The sequence below is a fragment of the Pleurodeles waltl genome, chromosome 6 (genome assembly GCF_031143425.1).
Source record: "Pleurodeles waltl isolate 20211129_DDA chromosome 6, aPleWal1.hap1.20221129, whole genome shotgun sequence".
Taxonomy (NCBI): Eukaryota; Metazoa; Chordata; class Amphibia; order Caudata; family Salamandridae; genus Pleurodeles; species Pleurodeles waltl.
In genome coordinates this window covers 1641725774-1641752365 of record NC_090445.1, presented here as the reverse complement: position 1 = coordinate 1641752365, position 26592 = coordinate 1641725774, and the positions used below count along the sequence as shown (strand labels likewise).

The 26592-nt window shown below is 44.3% G+C and overlaps 1 protein-coding gene across 4 annotated transcripts in view; it reads left to right on the top strand.

The window, feature by feature from the left end:
- STRBP (spermatid perinuclear RNA binding protein) overlaps nucleotides 1–26592 on the top strand; it is a 451011-nt gene that overhangs the window by 411419 nt on the left and 13000 nt on the right. For all 4 annotated transcript variants that reach the window (XM_069241550.1, XM_069241553.1, XM_069241551.1 and 1 more), the window contains 2 exons: nucleotides 2989–3109; nucleotides 13062–13106. In XM_069241550.1, the coding sequence (XP_069097651.1) occupies nucleotides 2989–3109; nucleotides 13062–13106 (166 nt within the window). The remainder of the gene's footprint in view (nucleotides 1–2988; nucleotides 3110–13061; nucleotides 13107–26592) is intronic.

Here is a 26592-nt window from a genome sequence, read left to right as displayed (position 1 = left end):
TACTGCAAGTCTAATCGTCTCTGGTGTTTTTAACTTTCATCTTATCTCATTAAATCCATCTGACAAGTCAAGTAGTGGTATTGTTAACTTTTGTTGTGATCATATGTTTGAGCTTGGCCTAAATATGCTTAGTGAAAATTCATTAAGAAAGCTGTTTACAGTATCAACTTTTAAAAATACTAAACACAGCTTGGTAATCAACTGCACCCTCATTTTAGAGGATTTGGCTGCCAATATAGATGGTTATACTCTTATATCAAGAGTTAAAAGCGATCACCATCCTCAAGTCTTAATTCTAGATCTGTCTGCTCGTTTCAAACAAAAAATCCACTGTGCTACAGTCTGAAAAGACTGGTCTGGCACTCTGGTAAACATGATGAAATACTGAAATTTGCAGATTCTGTAATCAGATCTAGTTGCTTTGCCGAGGTAACTGAAAGATCTGTGGTGGTCAAATGGAAAGCTATCTCCAAATCCTTAATTGATATATTTGCTGCAAAGAACACACTAAAGGCCAACCCCCCCGAAACCAAACATCAATAAATGGTACATGCCCAAGTTGTTGCAACAAAAGAAGGTTCTTGATTGCACAACAAAGGCATTCTTTTGTCAAAAACATACGTTAACTCATTCTTCTCTCAAAGGAAAGCTAAGGGCATAAAGGATGTCATATAAACCAGAAGACGATAGAAACACTCTTATAACAGTGTATTCTGCTAACCCCTTCTCGTCCAGTGCTTACTTTGAGTCTGTGGGTTCAGGTGGGGCCCATGTGAACTCATTTTTGAGAACTGACACTTATTTTTCATCAAAAGACTTTAATCCAGAGCAAGAGAAAAACATAAAAGGGGAAAGGAGGAAAAGAAAGGCAAAAACAGAGTGACATAGAGAGAAAGCAGGAATAAAAAAAAAACCTGCAAGAATATAGGCGGGGAGTGTACAGTGGTGTATTAAAGAGGCACGAGGTGGAGTCAAGACTATACTGCATTGATAGTCAACTCCCCGACCCTTGGCAGCCCTGTCAAGTGTCACGCATCTCGGGTTCGAATAACACATTTCCAATCGTTTTCCCGCATTACCACAATGCCTGAGATTGTCACTAAAGTCCTGAAGTAAGGTGAAACCTCTTTGTTCCAGTTTCTCACTTTGCTAGATAAGCTCCCAGTGTTTATCAAAGGCCATATGGTGGGGCTGGTGTTCAACAGGAGGTATAGGACTCTCGCTATATTACAATGTTAATATGGTTCCCTCTTGTTCATCGTTTGATTTTGCTTGCTCGAAAGTGTCACTCGCAGTCGTTGAAATGTCACTCATAATTGCACTGAAATTATGAAAATGTCACACACAGCAATCCGAAACCTTGGCAGCTATGCCTTGGGTAGCGCAAGATACGGATTTATGAGCAAATTAAGTTCTCCCTTCATTAAACGTCACTCGGCACACCTACTCCCAAAGATACCACCTCCTACAAATCACATCAACGCTGTCCTCATGAAGTGTATCTTGCACTCTCTAATGAAACGTCCATGCCTCCCCTTATCCAATACTCCGTTCTACAAAACTTTCTTACACCTACTGTACGCGGGTTTCTACCTCAGTAAAACCGGAAAGCCTTGATTGATTTTATCCACTTGTTCCTTAAAGACAAACTGAGTAACTCAGCGAATTCCTCCTCCTTCCAGTGCCTCACTACGAAAACTACAAACATAACTCCTGTACCACTGTAGGTGAACGTATTATGCCTTTCACTTGGCAGCAGTTTATTGATGGTTTCCTTTATCATATCGCATATCAACTCGCATTCTGTTGATCAAATTTTACTGTGAGATTTCAACCTCTGCGTTGGAAAAAAAAAACACAAATGCACCCACACACCATCCTTCAATTTCGTATTGTCAAGCACCAACCTATTACGACATTGCACCTTGCCTGCCAGCAGTGGGGGACTCTACCCTGGCGATGACTTTCTTAAAGTCGACATCAAACCTCTAAGAGTTACTGAGCAGAACACTTAATTCCTTTCAAACCCTGAATTTTACTCTCTGTGCCAATGCTAGTTCAGAAAGCAAAGTAGTAAAATCTAGAGACTTGAAAGAAATTAACAGGCATTGGCAAAACCAGCAGGTCTTTCACTAATGTATTTACAAGCACACACAGGCATGCACAAATGCATATGATCATTTGCGCTTTGTCTCCTTTGCCTGTGCCATGTTTTTATTCCCCAAGCTTGCAGTGCTACTATTTTGATTTCCTAAGCTTGTGGCACTGGTGGTATGCAGGAACCACAAGCGTGGGGAATAAATAACAGGGGAAAGACAAAGATTCACAGAAAGATTCTAGCATTGCCTAAACAATACGTGCTCAGTTGTGTATGTGCCAGTTTTTGCATGTATGGGCACATTCAGGACCGACCTAGTGACTTTCGCTTTGCTTGTTTTTAAAGCTGCTGTTTGTGTGAAGCGAGTGGTGGTGCAGAGTTCTGAAGAGTGTTTGAGCGTGATTCAAAGAGTTGCCAGATGCCCAGAGGTTTGTGGAACAAGACTGCGAATGGCCTTCATAGGGATGCTCCGGGTTTCCTTGACATTTTTCGGATTCCGGTTTTAAAACACTTCGAAAAACCCTTGTCCTTGACTGGTTTTACAAATATGCCTGATTATGTGCCATGAAGCTGTTAAATCACATAAATCCATTATGAGAATGTTTTTATGCTGTTATTCAAACACCAGAGAATGGACTTGGAGGTCTCCAAGGAGTGGTGGAGAAAGTTGAGAGTTGTACTTTTTTTTTCCAAAGAAGGAACAGATCTATTGCATCCTGATGTTTTCATTTTCGCATAAACCTCAAGAGGACTCTTTAATTTTTTCAGGTATTAGACACGTGTTAAAAATATTTAAAAAACGACCAGTGTTGCTTGTTTTTGTTCATGTTTTGCATTTGTTTATCTTACTTGCTTTGTGAGCATAAATATGTTGCTGTGCTTTTTAACAGAATAAAGGTGTTGTAAATTCAGCAGTGTCTGCAGCTGTCCAAGCAGCCCGAGGCAGAGGAAGGGCGGCATTGACACGAGGGGCATTTCTTGGCGCAACAGCAGCTCCAGGATATATAACAGGTATGAGTCTTTTTGTAGGAGGTCCACACCAAACCACGTGCCACATCCAGGCCACTGACATCCTCTGTGGGTTAAAAGGATGAATCACTAGGATTAGTAGGCTTATTTTAAAATCTCCCAGTCTACAACACCCATTCGATAATGTCTTGATTTATATTTGTGAAATATTGTTGTATCTGAGGAATAATATTTTGTAACTGTCGCAGTTACGGAAGTACAATCATTATACAACTGTCTATAGGATTATTTTGCATTTACTGCCAGCCATTTTATAATTTAAACCTCAGTTACAATAATGTATTATGACATCATCCTCGCCTCAGGAATCCTTGATTACTTAAGGTTATCCCATCCAGAAGGACACAATCGAATTTGAACCTCACCTGAAGCTTACAGTAAAGTAATCCTCGTTTTATCTTATCAAGCTGCTTAGGTCTGTTCAGCTATGAGAAATGTATATATGACTATACAAGACTTTAGGAGTTCTTTAGGGTGGTTTAGACCGAGACAAAGACTTCCATTAAGGAAAAGAATGTACCTATATGTCCATTGGGACACATCCACGAGCCAAGTTTGGGCAGGGTGTGGGATATCTATTTATTTATTTTTTTACTTTCACTCACTGCCCTGTCTGAATGTCCTAATTGCTGAGTTGCTAGTAGCAATAATGGTAGCGTACCCAGCATGAATCTGAAATGCAGTGCCTTGAAGGTTTAGTGTAGCGATGCAGAACAGAATGTCTGGAAACTGCACGCATAGGTTCCTATGTCGTAGGGTAAAAATGGCTTAGGTAGATCCTAGTGCCTTTTAAACGATGTAGCAAATGGCGCACGGGTCTGCTAGCGGGGTGGTTTCCCATACCGCGTAGCTGATGCAGCCACAAACCTCAGAGCCTTGGACACTGTAGATGATTGGCTGCTGGCCTCCTCAGTGCCTAACAGAACCACTCTGCCCTATCCATCAATTGCTTTAAGTTGATGTCCCTTATCTGGTCAATAATGTGAGGTCATTGTGGTCTTGGAGAAAGACAGCACCTGATGGATGCCAAGCTTTTTCCCCCTTTCACATACCCCACCTTCTTTGGTCGGCAGTCGACTCTGCCTTTCCATTCTTTTGGGCCTGGCACTCATTACCCTGATCACCTCATGCCTCCGTCTCTGTGAGCAGAGGCTGGGCATTGTGGTTGACTTTAGGCTGGGAAGCTGGAGAGACCTTAACAGATGAGGTGGTAACTTCCCCTCATATATCAGTGCTGGCACCAGAGTATTTCAGTTGAAATGAGTCCAGAGGGAGACTCATGTCATAAATTGTCTGTGGGGTACTTGTATACCTCCGCCTCAGTTTCGTTATCGACTGCCCTGTTTGACCCAATATCCCACTAGTTCCTCGATGCAGTGCATTCACAACCTCGATTAGCCCAGGGTATGGCTGCATCAGAGGTAGAAAGCTGCATTTTCTTCAGTAAAGGAGCACACATCTGATAAGGATGGCACAAACTGGTGTATTTCCTCCAATCGTTCTATTTGTGCTGAATTTTTATTGCTACTGTCACACCGAAATGTAAAAGCTCTATTTAGCAGTCCTGCTACATGAAGACAAGGGCCATAGCTATTTGTTGTGTCACGGACAGTGTGTTGAGAACTCTGGAGAAGGCACCCATGATCGAAATAGTAGACCGAGAAAAGGGTGAGAAGAAAGATGCAGATCACAATGCACATACACAACAGTTAGATATAAATTAGGAGGTCCCACCAAAGATATTGCATTTGTAATGAGAACCTCGATATCTGTATTGTCTCAGAGAGATCAGGACCCAAGAGTTACAAAACTTAAGGCATGACCTGACACATCATGCTTATTGACATCCTTAACCTACGTTATATGCCTGCAGACGCTGGCTTGCTGTGTTTTGCAGTGTTTTCCTCCCAGTGCACTGACACACAAATGGCAATGCACATCTGTGGAAATAAATGCCCGCAAGGCATACGGTGTTCACGGACCGCAATGCTAGACTGGAGGAATTAGAAATCTTCTTCTCGAGAGCATCCAAACATTTGGATTCCCTATCCAGAGTTACAGAAGGGAACGCGCCCTGGGAAGCAGAGGCTTGGATGTTGCGTCAAAAAACTTCTGTTCCCCCAGAGCGGAGCAGGGCAATGGCAGCCGGTAATTGTCCTGTTCACAGGAGCCCTTGTGCTGGGTTTGGACCAGGTACCCAGTAGGACATCCATTAGGGCTTCATTAAAGGGGAGCATGGGTTCTGAGGGGGAAACCACATGCTTAAGCAACTCTGTCAGGAGGTTAGTCCTGACTGCCACTGAAAGCAACTCAAGGTCCAAGACCTTAGCTGCTCTTCTCACCACCATTGAGTAAGTTCCTTCCTCTGTTGCCACGGTAGGAGGAGAAAGCATGCCAGTTTCTGGAGAAGTATCCTGTCCACTGGCCTCACCCAAGCCTGTACACTAGTCCATAGGGTCTTGGAGCTGGTATTCTAAAGGATCCAGCAATCCATCCCATTCCTCACTGTAGACTAGCCTATAAGAAAGGAGCTCAGGATCCAGCAAGAAGGCAAGTCTCCTGCAAGCATCAGAGTTTACGTCGTACGATGCCCATCTGGCTCAATGTCGAAGTTAGCAATGAGAAAAGGGACAGCACCTGGGAAGGTCTGGGTGTTACGACCGACGCCAGTCCGGATCCAGGACCAGATCCATGGGTGCCCCTCAGCGCCAAGGTCAGTACCACCGGTGCAGAACACAAAGGAGCCCCTTCCAATTCCACAGGGCCGAAGGCCCTCCATCAGATTCAGGCTGCCCAAAAATGAGCTGCATGTATTTGTACAACTCTCTGGGTTGGGATCGCTTTGGCTCCTGAAAACTCGGGTAGATGTGGAGTCGGCACAGGTTCCTCAGAACGAGGCCTAGAGCGCAGACGCTCCCTCATCTCATAGGCTGACAGATGAGGAGAAGTCAAAGTATGCTTTGACTTCTTGTTATTCTTGCTGTGCCTCGACTTACCTAATCATCCCGAGGACTTGAAGTGGGATGTTGACGATGAAGGACTCCGCAACTGCTCCCAGGACTTCCTCCAGACCGGGACTTCGACTTGCGCTGAGTCGACCTTTGGGCTGCCATCAGTTTCAGGGCCCACTCCCTCAAAGTCTTTGGATGCATGGCGTGACACTCTGGGTATGACTTTGGGTTGTGGTCTCACTCCAGGCACCAAAGATACACAAGGTGCGGATCTGTCACAGACAACACCCTATGACAGGAACCACAGGGCTTAAACCCAGTCTTCCTCAATGACACCCTCGACACACCAGGAGTTGAAAACACAAAAAATATTCAATCAAAAGCCAAAAAAAGGCCAGTCAAAAAAGTGATTGAGAAGTAGCTCTCTTCAGATTGACACTAACTGGCATGGGAAGAAAAGGTCTGACGTCAGCGAGCCAGGGTGGCACTTATATTGGACCCACAACATCATATCTGGGGTGACAACAGATGCAATGCAAATCAACGCCACTTAATGACACACAGGGGTACTGCTCAGAAACTTCTCCAGATCCAGTCTGACCCCTGGGAGAAATTCAAAGGAAAGAATATGCAACTAAAATATGTTTCTACCAGATAAGGAGTTAACAAAGGTAAGTAACTTTTCAACTACTTCTACTTGATCGATCCTCATGAAACTTGCTAGAAAACAACTCCCACTTATCCCCAACTTGCAGAAAAATCCACATCCCTCCGGCTTCACTCCAACCCACTCAAATTCTAATCTAGAAACGCCCTGGCCGATCATAATCAAGCCACTAGCCATCTGAAAACACACAGAGCCAAGCCCAATTGCAGCTCAATCCATTCCAGTGCACGGAAACACATGAAGGCATGCCAACTCCTATGCCAGGCCATTCCAGCCTGGGAACACATGCCAAGCCAAATCCCAACCCAATTCATCCCAGAGCTCAGTTCCACATGTAGCCGAAACTAACATCCAACCCTGAACTTGAAACCTTACATTGCAGCCCTATACCCAGCATCCCAGCCTTAAATTCTACATCCTCTCTGAACCAGAACACAAGAAACCCAACACTGTTTGTTTTTTCCACTTATTGGGGCTCTCCATTCAGGTGTAACTTGTTACCAGTGGCACAGCGAGCAAAGGTCCCATGTCTGGGCATAGCCTTGGCTACTTAGGGCGTTACACTCTGATCTGGGCAAAAGAACAATGGGTACCCCTTGCAGTTACCAGTGGTTAGATGTAGTGCAGGCATTTTCCCATCACCTTTTATGTGTTTGATGTAACACCCTAGACGTGGGTTCCAATATTTAATATGTCTCAGTGTGCTGGAACATGATCATAAATCATTTGATATGATTGTGTTAGAGATATAGCAAAAACAACAAGTGATGGACGGAATGCTGAACATTGTCAAACACTCACCCCCAGTCATAGATCTGGGTTTAATCCATCGTTCTTTTGCTCACCATGCCACCCCAGTTTGGACCCAGCCATATGCAAATCAGTCTTGACCCTGTTCCTCATGGGAACAGTCCAGACCGAACTGCCAAGCCAGGTCCTCACTGGACCGGAAACAAGCATCCTGGGACCGGTTTCGGGGTTTCACCCCTCATCAGCCAGGCTAGCTTGAATCCAGTGGCATGGGAAGCACGGGACCCACGTCTGGGCATACCCTTCCCACTTAGGGCGACAAAGCAAAAACAACAAGTGATGGACGGAATGCTGAACATTGTCAAACACTCACCCCCAGTCATAGATCTGGGTTTAATCCATCGTTCTTTTGCTCACCATGCCACCCCAGTTTGGACCCAGCCATATGCAAATCAGTCTTGACCCTGTTCCTCATGGGAACAGTCCAGACCGAACTGCCAAGCCAGGTCCTCACTGGACCGGAAACAAGCATCCTGGGACCGGTTTCGGGGTTTCACCCCTCATCAGCCAGGCTAGCTTGAATCCAGTGGCATGGGAAGCACGGGACCCACGTCTGGGCATACCCTTCCCACTTAGGGCGACAAAGCAAAAACAACAAGTGATGGACGGAATGCTGAACATTGTCAAACACTCACCCCCAGTCATAGATCTGGGTTTAATCCATCGTTCTTTTGCTCACCATGCCACCCCAGTTGTCGCCCTAAGTGGGAAGGGTATGCCCAGACGTGGGTCCCGTGCTTCCCATGCCACTGGATTCAAGCTAGCCTGGCTGATGAGGGGTGAAACCCCGAAACCGGTCCCAGGATGCTTGTTTCCAGTCCAGGGAAGACTTGGCCTAGCAGTTCGGGCTGGACTGTTCCCATGGGGAACAGGGTCAAGACTGATTTGCATATGGCTGGGTCCAAACTGGAATGGCATGGGCAGCAAAAAAACGATGGATTAAAACCAGATCTGTGACTGGGGGTGAATGTTTGACAATGTTCAGCATTCCGTCCATCACTTGTTGTTTTTGCATTTGTCGCCCTAAGTGGGAAGGGTATGCCCAGTCGTGGGTCCCGTGCTTCCCATGCCACTGGATTCAAGCTAGCCTGGCTGATGAGGGGTGAAACCCCGAAACCGGTCCCAGGATGCTTGTTTCCAGTCCAGGGAAGACCTGGCCTAGCAGTTCGGGCTGGACTGTTCCCATGGGGAACAGGGTCAAGACTGATTTGCATATGGCTGGGTCCAAACTGGAATGGCATGGGCAGCAAAAAAACGATGGATTAAACCCAGATCTGTGACTGGGGGTGAATGTTTGACAATGTTCAGCATTCCGTCCATCACTTGTTTTTGCATTTGTCGCCCTAAGTGGGAAGGGTATGCCCAGACGTGGGTCCCGTGCTTCCCATGCCACTGGATTCAAGCTAGCCTGGCTGATGAGGGGTGAAACCCCGAAACCGGTCCCAGGATGCTTGTTTCCAGTCCAGGGAAGACCTGGCCTAGCAGTTCGGGCTGGACTGTTCCCATGGGGAACAGGGTCAAGACTGATTTGCATATGGCTGGGTCCAAACTGGAATGGCATGGGCAGCAAAAAAACGATGGATTAAACCCAGATCTGTGACTGGGGGTGAATGTTTGACAATGTTCAGCATTCCGTCCATCACTTGTTGTTTTTGCATTTGTCGCCCTAAGTGGGAAGGGTATGCCCAGACGTGGGTCCCGTGCTTCTCATGCCACTGGATTCAAGCTAGCCTGGCTGATGAGGGGTGAAACCCCGAAACCGGTCCCAGGATGCTTGTTTCCAGTCCAGGGAAGACCTGGCCTAGCAGTTCGGGCTGGACTGTTCCCATGGGGAACAGGGTCAAGACTGATTTGCATATGGCTGGGTCCAAACTGGAATGGCATGGGCAGCAAAAAAACGATGGATTAAACCCAGATCTGTGACTGGGGGTGAATGTTTGACAATGTTCAGCATTCCGTCCATCACTTGTTGTTTTTGCATTTGTCGCCCTAAGTGGGAAGGGTATGCCCAGACGTGGGTCCCGTGCTTCCCATGCCACTGGATTCAAGCTAGCCTGGCTGATGAGGGGTGAAACCCCGAAACCGGTCCCAGGATGCTTGTTTCCAGTCCAGGGAAGACGTGGCCTAGCAGTTCGGGCTGGACTGTTCCCATGGGGAACAGGGTCAAGACTGATTTGCATATGGCTGGGTCCAAACTGGAATGGCGTGGGCAGCAAAAAAACGATGGATTAAACCCAGATCTGTGACTGGGGGTGAATGTTTGACAATGTTCAGCATTCCGTCCATCACTTGTTGTTTTTGCATGTGTTAGAGATATGACTGTTGGAGGGATACGAATTGTACTGTATTGTATTTTAGATTTTTGTTAAAAGAAAAACCTACTGATATGTGATGTGAGAGTTTTATTAAATATTCTAATTGTTTTTGGGGTATATTGATTTTGTCAAATACTGTTGGTTTTTATCATAACACAGACTTTTTCTTTTAAGAACTGGATTTATTCATTGGCTGTATTGAGAGAAGTAGTTATTGGTTTGATATTCATACCCCGTCATTCTAAGATGAAAAACTCTTGTGCTGTCATTTCGTAGCACTGGGTATTCCCTGTCCGGTTGCTGTAAAGTAGAAATAAAATATAGGCAAATGCCTGAGCATGTTGGCACATTAACAAGGCAGTCCTGATTTAAAACATGTCCGCTATGCAAATCTCCAGTACTCATTTCCCGCTCTTTCTACCGGTACCTAAAACCACATGTAAAAGCCAATAAAGGTAATTTATTTGTGGAAAGATCATTAAATGAGATTCCTGGCAAGGGATTTGACATTGTTTGAAGGAAAGGGCTATATTTCCTTCCCAGGTGTTCTGGGGAAAGCAGTTTAGTTCAAGAACTCCTGACAAAAAGTAAGAGAAGTACACTATGAGCCAACAACCTTGCCTTTGAATCTAAGCTTGAAGTTTTAATTTTTCTCAATATTGGATCTTTCATAGTTTCACAGGCCTGAATCATTCCACGTCATCAAAGTGAAAGCCCCTCGGTATAATCAGAAAGCAGTACAATTCAATACATAGGCTATAATCGCTAGAAAACATTTACTTCATCAACTTACCCACATCATTTATTAAGAACCACACTTCAGCAAGTCACCCTCTAGAACACTCCCCACAATGGCTTCACTCCCTCAGATTTTCCACTGTTCACCATGTGATGGGAGTCTCCCTGAGCTCTGCTTAGTTTCTTGCCATTTCTCTCTTTTATAGAGGCTTATTCATCAGGAAAACCAGTTCCACCCTGCGCCTGCTAAGATCTAATTACCCAGGATGTCGGAATCAACAAAGAAATTTTCTTTTCAGACCTTGTGGAACGTGGGAAGAGAAGACCCACAAAAAGAGTGTATTTGTTGTCTCTATCCTTCACACAAGGTAAAGGATAGACAAATATGCCATACTTTCTTTTATAAGACACTGAAAGATGGAGAGTGGAGGCTTCTTCTATGGCTCCAAAAACTGAAATCTAAAGAGGCTTCAATTTCTGAGGGAACATAAGATTGTTCAGAAATGGAATAGAGAAAACTCACATGATCAGATGCCTTCAGAATCACTGATAAAAAGCATTCAAAAGACCCATCTTGAGTCTTCAGGAGAGTATAAAGCACCAAGAGAGCTCGCCAACAAACAGGAAAAAAAGACAATCTCCTCAGAAAAAATAAGATTTGAGCCTACCACTCCCTTGCTTAGTTTGGCATTACACTGGAGGAAGCCCTCCTCAGTGCTGTCAACTGAAAAATCCGTCATAATGATGACTGGCAAATCAACCTCAAAATTGTCGACAATTACATCAACACCAATGATGTCTGCATCGATCCAGACAATGGCAAGATTGGCATCCATTCGGGTGATGACAAGTACTTTGACAAGAATGACACCTTCAACAGCACTGAGGATGGTAGCACTGTCAATGAAGAAACCATCTACGATGCTGTCGGCAACGAGGGCACCGCTGACCATAAAAATTACAGTTCGATCATCAACGTGAGAAAGAATATAATTTGATACTTAATGGCCTGAACACACTTCCTCAAGTAAATTCTCTCCTTTCCCACCAAAATCAGGTTTGGTCCATGCTTTAATTAAAGTTCACTTAGTAGCAGTTTCAAGATTTAGAAGATTGACTGGTTCACCATCCCTATGGTCTAATAGGGTCATCAAACAGTTTCTTAAAGACATTTTCAGAGTCTTGTTTTCCAATAAAGAAACTCCTCCATCTTCTCAGCTAAATACAATGCCTGCACAACTGATGTAGGCTCCATTCAAACCTATTCACATTTTAACGTGGAAAATGACACTTTTTTGGCTCTGACATCTGAAAGAAGAGTCAGTGAAATACAGGCCTTTACAATTAGAGCCATTGATGCAGTCCAAGGATAATAGTGTGGTTCTGCAATCCAATCCCTAATTTATCCCACAGTCCCAACGGATTGTCATTGAAATTAACCTGTTGTCCTGGAGGCATTCATTCTGGATTCTCAGGGTGCAGCCGAAAGACCATTACATACTTTGGACATTAAAAGATGCCTGAAGATCTATTTGCACCGGGCAAGAAAATTAAGGCGAACAGACAAGTTGCTGATTGCATAAAGAAACCATCACAATAGATGTCCAGTTTCCCAGCAGAGTATAGCTCGATGGATGTCAGTGGCTATCCAGCTTTGTCAAAGTAATTCTGCAAGACCTTTAACGGACAGTGTGTGAGTAGACTCTACCAGAGCTGTCTCTACGACTACCGCTCTTTTCTCTTGTTTTACAGCAACATGGAAGAACAGGCACTTGTTCACACAACATTACCGCGTGGAGTCGTCAGGGCAGAGTGATGCAGCTGAGGGACAAGCAGTGTTGCGTCATCTAGTCCAAATAAGATGAGCCTTTTCTCATTCTATTATCCCATCATCTGCTATTGTGTCATTGTACTTATGATTGTGCATGCATTTTAACTGCTAGCTATTCTGATTGAAGCATGTGAATCTTTGAAATATCCAATACTGGAGAAGAAAATAAGTGCCTGTAACTTAAGTTCTCCAGTATTGGCATCTTTCATAGATTCACATGCGACCCACTGTCCTCATCGTAGAGGCTTCCCTTTGGGATTAATCTCCTTACCACTAGTGCTTGAAAATCTGAGGCTTCTGTGGGGAGTGTTCTAGAGAGTGCTATCGCCTGAATGACCGAAGTTTGGTTCTTAATAAATGATGTGGATAAGCTAATAAAGTGAATGTTTTCCAGCCATTATAGGCTATGTATTAAACTGTATTTCTTTCTAATAATACAGTGGGACTCCCACTTTGTCAAAAGGGAATGATTCAAGTATTTTAATCTATGAAAGATGTCAATTCTGGAGAACTGTAGTTACAGTTAATTATCTTATTTTCATGTGCTAGCATCTGTCAGCATTACACATAATTTTGCTGTGTTTTCGTGTAACAAAAACATACTCCTCTTTTCTTTTTCTAGGGTACGGGGCACCATATGGATACAGCGCTACAGCACCAGCCTTTGGTATGAAGTTCATCTGTCAATCAAATATGTCCTTTGTTCTTGGATTATGGTACTTTTTAAACCTATATGGTTTGAAGTGCTGAGTTACAACTGATCCTTTGGTTGAAAAGAGCATTTCCTTGACTCTGAGTCATTCAAGATAAACATCCTTTCTTCACCTCCCTTGTAGAAGGCTGGCTCACTATATGGTGTACACCTGTAAGTGAGGCACCCTGTACTGAGTCCAGGTAACCCTTAGTGATTGTGTAGAAGGTTCTTGATAACCAGAGCTCTCAAAAGGCTAGCTGTGGAGAAGCAGCTAAGGCTTATCCAGGAGGATGTAAAGCGGTTACAAATACCACACAAGTCAGTCAGTGATGTACACACAGGAAAGAACCACAACAGTGTTAGAAAAATGTATATTTATTGTAACACACAATTTAGAACTAACTTTGGTATATCTCTAACCGGAGATATGGACATATAAAAAATATACTTAGCAACAGGCGAGTAAAGGCATAAAATAACATGGGCCTTTATGGGGGGGAGCCAAACCATATACTAATAAAATGGAATGCGAAAACCACTCTGAACTCACACTATCATCCAAGGACCCTTAGGAGTGGGGAAGTACTAAAACCTCAAAGGAAAGAAGGTAGGATTCCCCAGACCACCATGTGTAGAGTAGTTATTCTTGGGTCAGTGTCCATAGGCTAACATGGGGAAGTCACGGTTGGAGTTTTCGTGTTTTAGGGCCCTTCCCAGAGGACCCACGGAAACCGGTTGGGAACAAGGGAGGTTGAATAGTGCCCCCACCCGTGGATACCAAGAACAGTGAAGTACCTACACCAGGGAGCCCAGGTGAATTTGTGTTGGAACCTCCCTTTGAATTCATTGGGGACCTCGGTTGTCCAGTTTCTGTCGTGACCCGTGGACCAGATCGGTGGAAGCCAGGCATGGATTCCTGAAGAAGAGGACCTAAGGAAAGACGGGAGAGAGTCCAGACCACCCAGGTGCCCAGGCGGTGCAGGAGGGCAATGCCCACCCTTCTTGGAAATGCTTTCCTGTAGGACAGTGGACAAAGAAGCGCAGCTTTGGAGTCCAGGTGATGCAGGACGATCTTAGGAGTAGTCCACAAGCTGTCCCTAGCCGGTGGTCGAGTTGCAGAGGGGTCAGCGGGACCACCAACAAGCCTTGGCAAAACCAGGGAGACGTTGCACAGAGTTTGCGGGATTTTTAGGAACCAGCAAGGTCCATGCGACCCAACCTTGGCAGGTGGGTCAGGGCCAGTCCTCAGCAGGCAGGAGAGCTAGCAGGAATCGGTTGAGCCCCCAGCAGGGCCTTCTGGCAGCAGGCACAGGGAGTTGCAGGGAGACCTCAACAGCACAGCAAAGAGGGATGCCTACATCGCAGGCGTTGCAGAGAGGACGTCGTTCTTGGAGCTGGAGACCAGGGCTTTTTGGAGCTAGGAGGTCTTCAGACTGAAGGGCCAACAAGCCTTGGCAACGACAGACACCGTGCACAGGGGTTCCAGCCAAGATGGACCCAGACTTCCCAGTTGCAAGGAAGATAGATTAGACTTCTGGAGAGCCACAGAACCACCGCCTGTGTTGCAGAGCCTTGAAGAGTTCGTGGGTCACCAGGATCCACAAGCCAGTCGTCGTTGAGGTGCCTGCGTATGCAGGAGAGTAACTCCATCACTCCAAGGGAGATTGCTTCTTGCTTTCCTAAGTGCAGACAGAGTCTCAGTGACTCAGGAGGATGTAAGGCCACGGAGTTGCAGAGGTCTTTGCAGAACTTGGAAACAAAGTTGCAGTAGGAGCCCTCCTACTGGTTACAGTCTTGCTCTTGGTTCCAGCGAAGAACAGCAGCGCTTTGGGTGTCCAGGTTGCAGAAGTGTGTTGCAGAGGAGACATGCAGACGGTTCCTGAAGTCTTGTAGACAAATCTACGGTCCCACCCTCAGGGGAGCCTTTAAGTAACCTAGGAAGGGGGTTGGACACTTACTGCAGTGACCCATCTATCAGAGGGGGTCAGGAACGCCACCCAGCTGAATTAACCAGTCAGATGCTTCCAGGGGCCTCTGCACATCTTATTTCCAACATAGCAGAATCAGTTGGCCACCTGGTGGAGCTCTGTGCACCTGCCTAGGGGAGGTGCTGAACAGGGGAGTAGTCACTCCCCTGTACTTTGTGTGGTTTCATGCCAGACCGGGAACCGGGAGTTCTTGCACTGGTACAAACCAGTTAATGCAAGGAGGGCACCAAATTGCACTTCAAAGCAGTCTGTTGGCACTCAGAGGCACCCCCACTCCAGCCCAGAGACACCTATATGAAAAGAAGAGGTGGTCACAGCTCTGTATTACAGGAAATCCTTTGCTCTGCTTTCCCCTGCCTGAGTTAAGCTCAGCAGCAGGAGGGCAGAACAGTGCTTGGTGTCAGCAGCAGCACAGGCTGGCAAATCTGTGTAGGCAGACTTTAGGGGATCCCCTAGGGAGCCCTCTGAGTACATGATATCCTGCAACAAGCACTGGAATTGGTGTAGTTGCATTATTCCAACATGTTTGATACCAAACACGCCTAATTTCAGTGAAGCCATTATGTAGTTGGACATATCGTGGACCAGTGTCCACTACTTACCTTAAGATTGCTTCGCTGCACTTTAGAAAGTCTAGAAAATGGAGTCTGGGGTTTTGAAGGGGCACCTCAGAGCATGCAGGGGTGCTCTTAAACGAAGAACCATGCACTTTGCACTTAGGCTGAAGGGCCTACCTTAGTGGTCACTTCCAGGGTCAGAGTGCAGTGACCATGATCTAAGGAAAACCTTATATCTGCAGTGAAAGGTGAATGCACCATTGTACACAGACAGCAAAGGTAGGCCGGTAATCCCAGTTTGCATGGGCCCCCATGGGTGGCACAATACATGCTGCAGCCCATGGAGGGGCACTGGTGTTCCAATGCCCTGGGTACCTAAGTACCATATACTAGGGACTCCCATGGGTGCACCAGTATGCTGATTGTGGGGTGCCAAAGTTATCAAACCACTACATTTTAGGGAGAGAACACTGGCACTGGGGTCCAGACTATCAGGATCCCATTGTACTACAGTCCAAACATACTGACATCAGGCAAAAAGTGGGGGCAACTATGCCAAAAAGATACTACTTTCCTACATCTCTCTCTTCTGATCAATAGTGACGACTTCTTCCTTGGCTGTTTCTAAAGCACGATTATAGCCTGAAACAGTGGATATTGTAGAAGGAATAGGGAACAATTTACAATTGTGCACATGGCTAAAAGGAAGTTTGAGAAGAAAGTTGACGGAGAGAAGATTGCTTGATAAAAAGGCTGTTACATTAGGGAGCTTTAGAAATTCATGATGATGGACTGAGCACAGGACTAAATGTGCTGTACAAAGCAGGTCCTTTTGCAGACATGGAGGAACAATTTCAGATTCCCTAGAAGCTCACAGGGCACTATGAAAACGTTCACCACAACTTTCTTGCAAAAGTGGCAACAATACTACACTGGGCTTCCTAGACTGTTACTTAGACCAGGCCCCTGATCTTCAGTTGATCTTCACTGAAGTACCATGCTTTTGGACAGCAGAATGTTGTGACTAATTCTGGCTTTACCTAAGCCATACATATTTAAAGTATGTTATGGTAGTGAAACACTTAACAATAAAAGCGTGTTCTTGCCACAACAGAAACTGCACAGGATAAGACGGTGTGCCAGGAATTCTGTATTCATAAACTGGGTGACTTGTACCAACAGAGCCAAATTAATGGTTTTTAATTTTGACGTATTCATTTTAAGATTGACACAAACTACAGGGAGCTACAGTTGACTAGTAGGAATGCCGTCAAGATCTCTGACTCCAGAACGATCACCAAAATATGATGTTCAGCTATAGTAAACTTAAGTATGTTTTTCACTAGTTTGATAACACACATTGTTTGTTAACCTTTATTCTTTGTGCCAGGGGTTCACCCAAATGCCGAAACACAGGAGAGAACATAAACGTCTCGTACACTCCTCATTGGGAGAGATACTCCCTGTAAGAGCTGCTCTTTCACCGTGTTCACAGCCATAAGGTTTTTGTAGCTTGCCATCAACCATTTTAGAAAACGCTCTCCATAGTATTTTTTTCCTTCACTGTTTCCCTTGTGAATGACAAGCCTACTCTTATCAAACACCTGTTTGCACCCAGGGACAGCAGTAGCTTTCCTAATAGTACCTAACTTCTAAAAAGGAACGAGGGGAATTTGGCCAGGTGGTTCTAAGACCTTCCTATGGCTTATATAAACATCCATGGTAAGACTGTCTACAGTAACTAGATCACCTGTTTCATTCATACGATCTGTGAGATGCAACATCCTAGGATTCATCCATCAGGCACTAGGAAGCATCCTGCTTGTCTACCATCCTTTTCCAACAATGTTTTGTCAGGGATCCCTTCTTATGCACCAGATCTTTGTATCACCTTAAAACTAAACTTAAACGTGATTATATGGGTAGACATGAGGAACTTTAAGAGACCTACCTCCAGGGAAAAAACACAAATGTGTGATCATAAATCTTTCATAACAGGGGTGTCAAAATATTTCTCTGCTTGCTTCTGTATTGCCTGATGATCACATTTGTTCATCAGGACAAGACTGAGGAGTCCCGGTGATCATGTGTGACACTTCTTACTATGAGAGTGCTGTTGGTATAGAAATAACACCAAAAGAGAGCCCATTCATTCACCACTATCTTCAGTCTGGTGTTAGTGTGTCCATTATCTTGTATCTTTCCTCCTGGTGGTACTGTGAGTTATCCTAGCTAGCTCACTCATCAGCCATGGAGTAAAGGACCTGTTGCAGGGTCACCATTAGAATTGCACCAAAAATTACAAAAAGTTTGGACACTGTTCTGAAGATATCCTTATCTATCTCCTCCTTTGTGACTTTCATACATTATCAGATTGTGTTACAGCTTGCTTGACCACATTGGCAATTTTCATTCACTTGTGGTTGACTCTAAGGTTAATCTCGGCATCACTTCAAGATTGGTACCTAGTACTCCAGAAGTCCTCCTTTGTACACAGGCAAGGTCTGCCCTGATTTTGAAGTTAAGTTCAATAAATCAGCATTTAAGAAGGGCGCCAAACAGAAGCTATTCTACTTATAGTATTAACAGTAAATCATCTTGCCTCTCCGTGGATCATACATTTTTCAGACAAGAAAAGTGTTCAGAAAGCCTTCCTGAGAATGAATACTTAGTAGACATACAAGTGGGGGCTGGGGGTAGTCAGAGTGTTCTCTATGATATCTTCATTATCTGTGAATTTTCAGATTGAATGTTAACTCCCCCGCAAATCAGCTTGTTTCCAAGTAGCACCTAAGGGTTAAGCAAGAGATCAGTTGAGCATGTAAACTTGGCATGTCAAATTGTCAGAAAATATTTAAGAAAAGTAAAGAGCCTGTGAAATGGACCCCTTCTACCTGTAGTCTCTTGAAGCCTTATGAAGTCCCCTAAAGAAGAAAACCTAATAAAAGGCATTTTAAAATGGAATCTCAGATTTCCCATTTCATGCTGAGGTAAAATTTCGTCAGCCATATGTTCATCACCGATCAACATAGAGACATCATTTGATGAAGAAAAAGAAGCCTTTGAGGGTAAATGGTTATACATGTTCAGTACTGAGACCTCAGTTTTTCAACATTGAGACTCAGAATATAGTAGTCAAATCTTCCGCCGACGAACTTGTACTAGAGCATATCAGTGTTCTGAAGTATACTTGTACCTGCAGATTACGCACCTCATGAATCCTCCTAGGTACCATATTAGATCCAGAAACATAAAACAGTTTTGCACCAGTAAGTGGTGCTTTGGCTCTGTCTCGACTTGGTCGCCTCCTCAGATGTGACCTTATAGAGTCACACAAGGTGTCACCCAGCTCGTTGACATTAGTTGCTTTGTCTTTTTCTCCTTGGATTATTTTTAGTCTTGTTGTGGACTTCCTGCTTCACCTTTATCTCATCTTAATCTTCTTTTAGTGAACATTCATGTGTCTTTGAGTAACCACCAAGGTGAGTGACCTGGGGAGATGTCTCTTTGGATGAGCACTCTCTGACATCCATTTCACCTCTATCCACTTGATGGGAGTCCCTCCCCATCCCAGCATCCCCCCATACCACACCTTCATTTACCCCAATCCAACACCATTAAGAGGAAGGGCCCTCCTCATCCCCATTTCACTAATTCTACCCTTTTGGGTAGAGAACTGTCACATGCTCTGCAGCTTGCCTGACGCTTATCCATCTAAGGTGATGATGTTGCTAGCAATGTTCTACCCTCTGTTGGCCCCCACTGGAGTGACTCTGTGCCCTAAAGTGTCTTCCTCTCTCAACATCTCTTGCACTAGTGGCCTCTACACCCTCATCGGTCTACCTCAATGGTCTTGGCAACAGTGGTTCACTATTGATTGTTTTGTTTCCACTTCCAGAAGCTTAATTACTTTTTTTGCTCTGACACTGGCATGGAGTATTGCGTCCTCTAATAGTGGCTGCCTAGGTTGTAGGACTGGGGTTCTAGTAACTCCTGTACTGGGTTTGAGTCTTTGCACATCATACTGTTGCATACTAATGTTGCTTTTGGGGAGTGGGGTGGCCCTTTCCTTCTTCTTCTGACTCTGTGAAAAGGGTCTACTTGGATTTACTTACGCCAGTGGTTTGGTCTGAGTCCAAGTTCAATCTTGTTTGCAGTTGTTTGGTCTCAAAGTCCCAGATTGACCTTGTTTGTAGTTTAAAACTCCATTTGGAGGACATCCTGTCCTTCATTCCTACATATCTAAGACGGCTTCAGACTTGGAATTACACCTACCTATGGTGAAGGTGGAGACTGGCTTAATGACAGAAACCCCACAGCCTTGTTCCTCCTCACCAGTACCCTTCCTAGAGGCACTCAAAATCTCTGTTTGAACAATCTTAAGTAAGCCAGCTTTGGCGTCAGCTGTTAGCTCTCACAATTGCCTAGCTGGGAGTTCACCAGCATTTTCTTTTGTCATCTGTACCACTTATAGATGATTTCGTATGGCCTCCCTCTTTGCTTCCCTGCTCCAATGCCACTTTATTTTCTCCTTCCTCCTCTGTCTGTGGACTGGTGACGTGTGGATGTATTGTAAAAGGAAGTGTTCTTGATCAGGGGACTACACCTCCCCATTCTTTTATTGCCATGAGCTTGTTCGCCCATTACTCCTTTACACTATGGAAGATAGCCATTCCACTCTTCCCACATCATTTAAACAACCCCTTTGCAGATGTGGTGCATGATGACCTTAGCCAATCCATAGGTTATTCTGTGTCCCTGCATCGCTTTGCCAATTTATGCTGGTCCGAACTCCTTGGGGATGTTCAGGCTGCCCTCACATGGGTTGCCTATCTGTGGGTTTTCACCTCTTGGTTGAAAAGGCTGCTCACCCCTGCAAACATTTGGTATACGGGAGGTGCCTGCAGCACTCACTGTGGAGGTTAATGCACGGATTTTTTAAGTGTTTGTCGTTGATATCATTAGAATACCAGGGTTTTTATGGTTTAGATTTGCACTTTAGAATTTTGAGCGGGACATGAATGCGTAAATGGTAATCCAGGAATGTGCTAATGTCTTTGTGTTGATTAAGCAAGAAAAAGATGTTGAGGATGGTGAAAGGGTAGATTGAGTCCAAGGATTTGCAGTAGATGGTCAGTCAGGTCGAGAGGACTAGGTTAAGGATGTAGTCTTTAGAGTGGGGTGGTTAAATGACATGATGTACCCCATTGAGCATATTGAGGAGGGTGGTCACAGTTTTCTTTGCACATTAGTTGTTAGGGGGTTTGAAGTTGGTTGAAGTGTGTGCATCAAAAGGATAAAGTGAGGAGTATGACAGATTTAGCCTGTGAAGTGCTTGTTCTGTCTAGTGGTGTGGCGTATACATGAGGTGGAAGGCTGTCAGCTGGGTAGCAGAAATGTGAGGGGTGACATGTGAAGAGCTCCTTGGTCTTGAATGTTGCTTGTTTGCCTGGTGTGCATGGCCAGTAGGTTTTGTGGATGACGGCAAGGCCTAACCGTTTCTTGTATGCAGCTTGCAGCCTCAATGCTGTACCTGTGGGTTCAAGGATGAATGTATATTATGTTTGAGGTTGTAGAAATGAACCATGTTTCTGTGATGAAAACTGCAACAGGGTTGTGATCTGTGATGAAGTTTGAATTGTTTAGAGAGTGATGTTATGGAGCATAAAAGTGAATGGGATAAACAGATATGTTGTGTTCTTTTTCCTTAAATTGTTTTGTCGGGTGGAATCACCAAGGCCTCCTTTCTTCTTGTGATTAACCAATCGTGGTAAAGCATTTGAGGTTTCGGTTAGGACATAGGAGGAACTCAATTGAGTTGTACTGCAAGACAACTCTTTAAACTTTAACTTGTTTCCAGTCGGGTGGGCACCTGTTGAAGGTACCATAAATACAGATCAGTGTGAGAATTGCAGGTAAGCAAATATTTTCTGACACTCCAACTAGGTTATCAACCTAATTTGTAACTTATTTGCACTATATTAGATTTTTTCACTTAAAGCACTTTGCATTTTTAATTGGCCATTTTGTTTATTTTGAATTAAGTTTATGTGGTTATATGGGCACAACAATTTGAAGTCTGCAATATGTTCTGACATTGCATAATATACAAAGAGAATCCATTAACTAGAAAACATAATTCCAACTCTATTTTTGTTTACCGCCAAATATGTATGGACAAAAGCCATGGGTGCTTCCAAACATCTATTTTGCTCTGAGCAGAATCCTAAATGTGTTTGCTTCCCACAGTTATGTTGCCAGGTCAGATCCATTCAGACCTTGGATTTCTCTCTTCGTAATGACATGTTCTTGTTAACTAGCTCCAATTATCACGAAAGTAAACCTTAAATCAATGTGCTGTACAATTATTTGATAATCAATACCAGTCTCTCTTCAAAATCATTCCAAAGTCTGAATGTTCAAGTTTCATTACCCCAACACCTAATTCACAAAATATTTGTGGTATGATTTTCCTGTGCAACTATTATCTAAATCGGTGGTCTGTTCCAGTTGGTCACTGCCAGGACGTGACCTAAAAATAGTGAGCAATACAAAGGATTGTCTGCTGTGATCATATTGTTCCATGGAAGGGCGAAGTGCTGTAATAACCAACTCCAAAACTTCTAGTGTCATGTTTCCACTGTCCCAAAGGGGGTAGATTGGTGGGACCGGTCTGTGTTGTGCAAACCCACGGGTAGCAGCAAATCTCAACAGGCCAGTGACAGTGCTGCTCTGCACTTTATCTAATAGAGAAAGTAGGAAACAGTCTGCTGTAGTGGGGAGGGTGGTAGATATGTATTGCAATGGTTTTGAAGGGAAGGGCTATTTAGGGAGGTTTCTATCCTTGAAAGAGCTGATCCTTGAGTGTATCTTCAAGGGATGGAAAGGACCTCCTTTGGGAGAGGGCATAAGTGGCACGAAGTAGGGCTTAGGGAGGAATTATGAAAGGTTATTTTCCATTTTTGTTTTGTGTGACATAATACACAACTCAGATTTCTGTCCCACTGTTAATAAATCCAGTTTAGAATACTTTTCTTTGTATTCAGTTTAAAAGTGTAATCAGGTGACCTTTACGTGTGTTAGTACCTAAACACTTGTTTTGCATTTCTTTTTCACTTCTCAACATCAGTTATGTTTGGACGTCACCCGAATCGGAACCTGATACCCCGTGCCAGTTTCTGATGTTGTTTCAGAAACTTTTGTCCCTCAGATTTTTCTTGGCACTGTCCCTTCTTTTCTCTTTTTGTTGCTGATTTGATTTGTCACATCTGCTCATGTCAGACTGTTAGTTTGTGATATTTAGAGTTTGCTTCTATATTGTTAGCAACTTAAATCCTCAGGAGACTGTTGCATTTAGACTCAAAACAAGACCGAACATTGCTTAGACCATGGCGAAGGGCCTTCAAGATGTAGCTTTTCTGCTCTGATGAATGATTTCTAGGTTCGAGTAGACCTTTGTAGATGCTCACCTGAGTGAGAACTGTCCTTTCTATCGAGAAATCCCTCTGCACCCCTAGTGGGCATCCCTGTTCTGTGAAAGGAGCTGCTACTGTGACAGCTCCCTTCCCATCACTGAAAGTCTGCCAAGTGTGGACATCATGTGTAACTTCCTTCTTGGCAATCCATTTTTGTACTGCATCACTTGGACACTGGCAGGGAAAATGAGTGCTAGTCGCTGCACCTTAAACAGGACACAACGATAGTCACTGTGACCTTGCGCCATTTTGGCAAAGAGACTGTCAGGTGAGAGGCTTACTTCGGCTGAGCCAGCGGAGGCTCCTCCAGTGTAAACCTGGAACTTACTCTGACTCAGAAGTGAGCAGGTGTACCACAAGTTTGATGAGACAGGAGGATGGCTGATTATGGCTGCCCTGGAACCCTCCAAACTCGAAATCAAGCCCTTAGTTTACCCAGCTATTACAATGGCATTATTTGTATTGTAAGCATTGTTTTCTCTGCTGTACTCTGTCACCAAAATGTTGAGTAGACTTCATTCACATTCCCCTGTAGGTTTTATTGTGATCCAAACTGCCTTTTTTACATAATGGGTGTTGACACTTTTGCCAGGCTTTCTTTATCCCATAGTTGATGTGTACTCTTCTGAATGATAGTCCATAGAGCCACAGCAGTGCTATACAATTGTTTGCCCAATTGCACTCCGTGGAGACTAATGATAATTTGCTCACTGCAATTTTGAGGCCTTGTATTTGTATTTATAAAGCGCATTCCGGCCAAGGCATCGAAGCGCTCAGAAGGGGAAGTGAGGTGCCGAAGAGGAATGGAGAATTCAGAGAAAATTAATGCGGAAAGAGCCAGGTTTTAACTAGCCTCCTAAAGGCCAGAAAATGTTGTTCCTCCCTAATAAACAGGGGGAGTGAATTCCAGCATTTGGCCGCAACCACCGTAAATGCCTTATCACCCCATTTATAGGTGTGGGGGGACCTGAAAACGGAATGCTTCCATCGAACAAAGTTGCCGATTAGGTCTGTACCAGCATAACCGAGAAGACAAATATTTAGAACCATTTCCATGTACTGCTTTGTAGGCCAAGCATAAAGTTCTAAAGCTAATGCGTTTAGCCACTGGTAGCCAATGCAGTTGTTTTAAACTACTGCTGGCCAAGGCCGAATGAGGAAGATTTAATATAGCCCGGGCAGCAGTGTTCTGAATCAGCTGAAGCTTCTTCAGTGATGCCTTATCCAGGTTAAGCATCAGAGCATTACAATAATCCAATTTAGAAATTACCAATGCTAAGGTCACTGTAACTCTCCATTCCCTTTGTAAATAAGGGAGCCTGGCCCAAGCTGTGTTTAGCACTGCCAAAAAGTCACCCTATTATTGGGCACTAAAGACCTGCTTCAGAAGATCAAGCCTTTCTGACATAGCACCCAATGCTGGGAAGCCGAGTTGTACAGGCCTCTTACAGAAAGGTTAAGCAATGCCTTTCCCACGGCTTTGCCAGATAGGGAGTCAAAGCACATTGGTGCTTTGGGAAAGAGGGTATTCTCATCCAGTATGGATCATCCAGAATGGGAATGGGGTACCACCACCAGTGGGCGCTGGTGGTGGCCGGAGCGTCGACGTCGGGCCTGGTTTGAATCCAGTCTTTCTCGAAGACATCGCTCAGACAATTTGACAAAGCCGTCGAAAAAAGGGTAGCTCTTTCCAGATCTGCGCTTAACCGGAGCGGCATGAAAAGAATTGACGTACACGCACTGGGTGGTGCATATATAGGAGGCTGTGACCTGTCAGATGACTCCAACGACACTGATGATGCCACACGGAGTCGGTCAACGCACACGGATCTGAACAACGCCACCAGACGGTGCGCACAGGGTACTGCTCAGCTGAAAAATTCCGGATTCAATGATGATGCCACGTAATTCCAAGCTAAAGAATCTGCTGCCACTGAAGGTAAGTAACTTGTTCAACACTGCATTGGAGCTCTACAAATATAGCCAAGCTGAAGGCTTGCTCTTTGGGCCGATTTTCTCCCGACTGCAAATTTCACCAGTAGTACTGGTGCAACTTCAGAGATGTAGTCTATCGTCCGCTGCAGCCCTCACAGCCTGTCCAACATATACTGCTCGGTGGTTTTGTAACTCTAATGGATGAGATAGTAGAGGCCATGGCCATCAGCAATGACAGCTGTCATCATGCTCACTGCCTGCTACAACCATCACAAGGCCACTCTGATTCACCCTCCTTTGATTGCTGCAACCAGGAGGGAGCAGGCAGGATTCTTTGGTTCATTGTCTGTTTGGGCTGTTAGGCAGATCCCACCTTAGATTGTTTTGCCATAAGATTAGCCCACTTTTTACACTTAAGCCAAGGCTTCTCTGGAAAATGCACTTTGAGTTGTTTTATGTGGTTTACCTCGATTCAAAGGTTCTGTGGATCAGTCATCATATTCATCTATCTGATGCTGGCCAAGTAAATCTGATTCCGGTTTCTTTCTATATTCTCAACTTTCCTATCAGACCACGCCTTCAGTTAAGGAATCAAGGATTGATAGTGACAACCTAATATTCATCAGCTTGGCTCGCTAGCTCCAGAAGTTCTCCGTGATAGACATTTGAGTCTTATGTAAGTCTGTATGAGAATTTTAAGTTTGTTCGGGTGGCCTCCAAATAATATGCTATTGACAAATGGAAAAGGTATTATTTTGATGCTTACATGCAACAATCACAGCTTTGTTTCTAGTTGGGAACGCTGTTGCTCTTCATCTTTTAAATGTAGCCAGAACAGTTTTACAGTTGGAAGGTTCTTGTTAGTAATGACTTTTTACAGGGCTTTAAGGAAAAAAAAAAAAAGGCTTTCACAGAGGTTCCTGTTTTTAACATGCATAGATAGGTGTTATGAAATGTCATCATGCAAAAATAGCTTTTCTGCTGGCTTGTAGATGATCCAAACCAGTTAGTGAGATTCAAACTACTTTGGCAAATCAGACTTTTTTAGGCAGCTTTTAGATCTATCCTAGAACAATCAAATGCAATAAGTTGCTCATCCATAATGTAGAGTGAACACAACACCAATGTAAGATAAACACCATGTGAGACAAGGAAGGCACAATTTTACTTTTCTTTTCTGGAGTACCTTCATCATGGTAGAATGGCCATACATGTTGCAGTTGTAACTGATTAGATTATGATGCTTGACGGATGTGGATCTGGCATTCTTGAAAACTTAAGACACGCTTGTTTCCTGATACGCTCCTGTCCTTTAGTGAAGATAATGTTGTGCAATCTGCCTTTGATGTGCCATCAATATTAGTTTCATTGATGGTATTCTTCCCATATCTACAGGCAACCCTGCCTTCCTCTTCATGAATAATATACAGGGGGATCAATATGTGACTAACTGAACCGCATTTCATTTTATCAGCATTCTAGATGTCCTCTGAGCCAGCTGCCG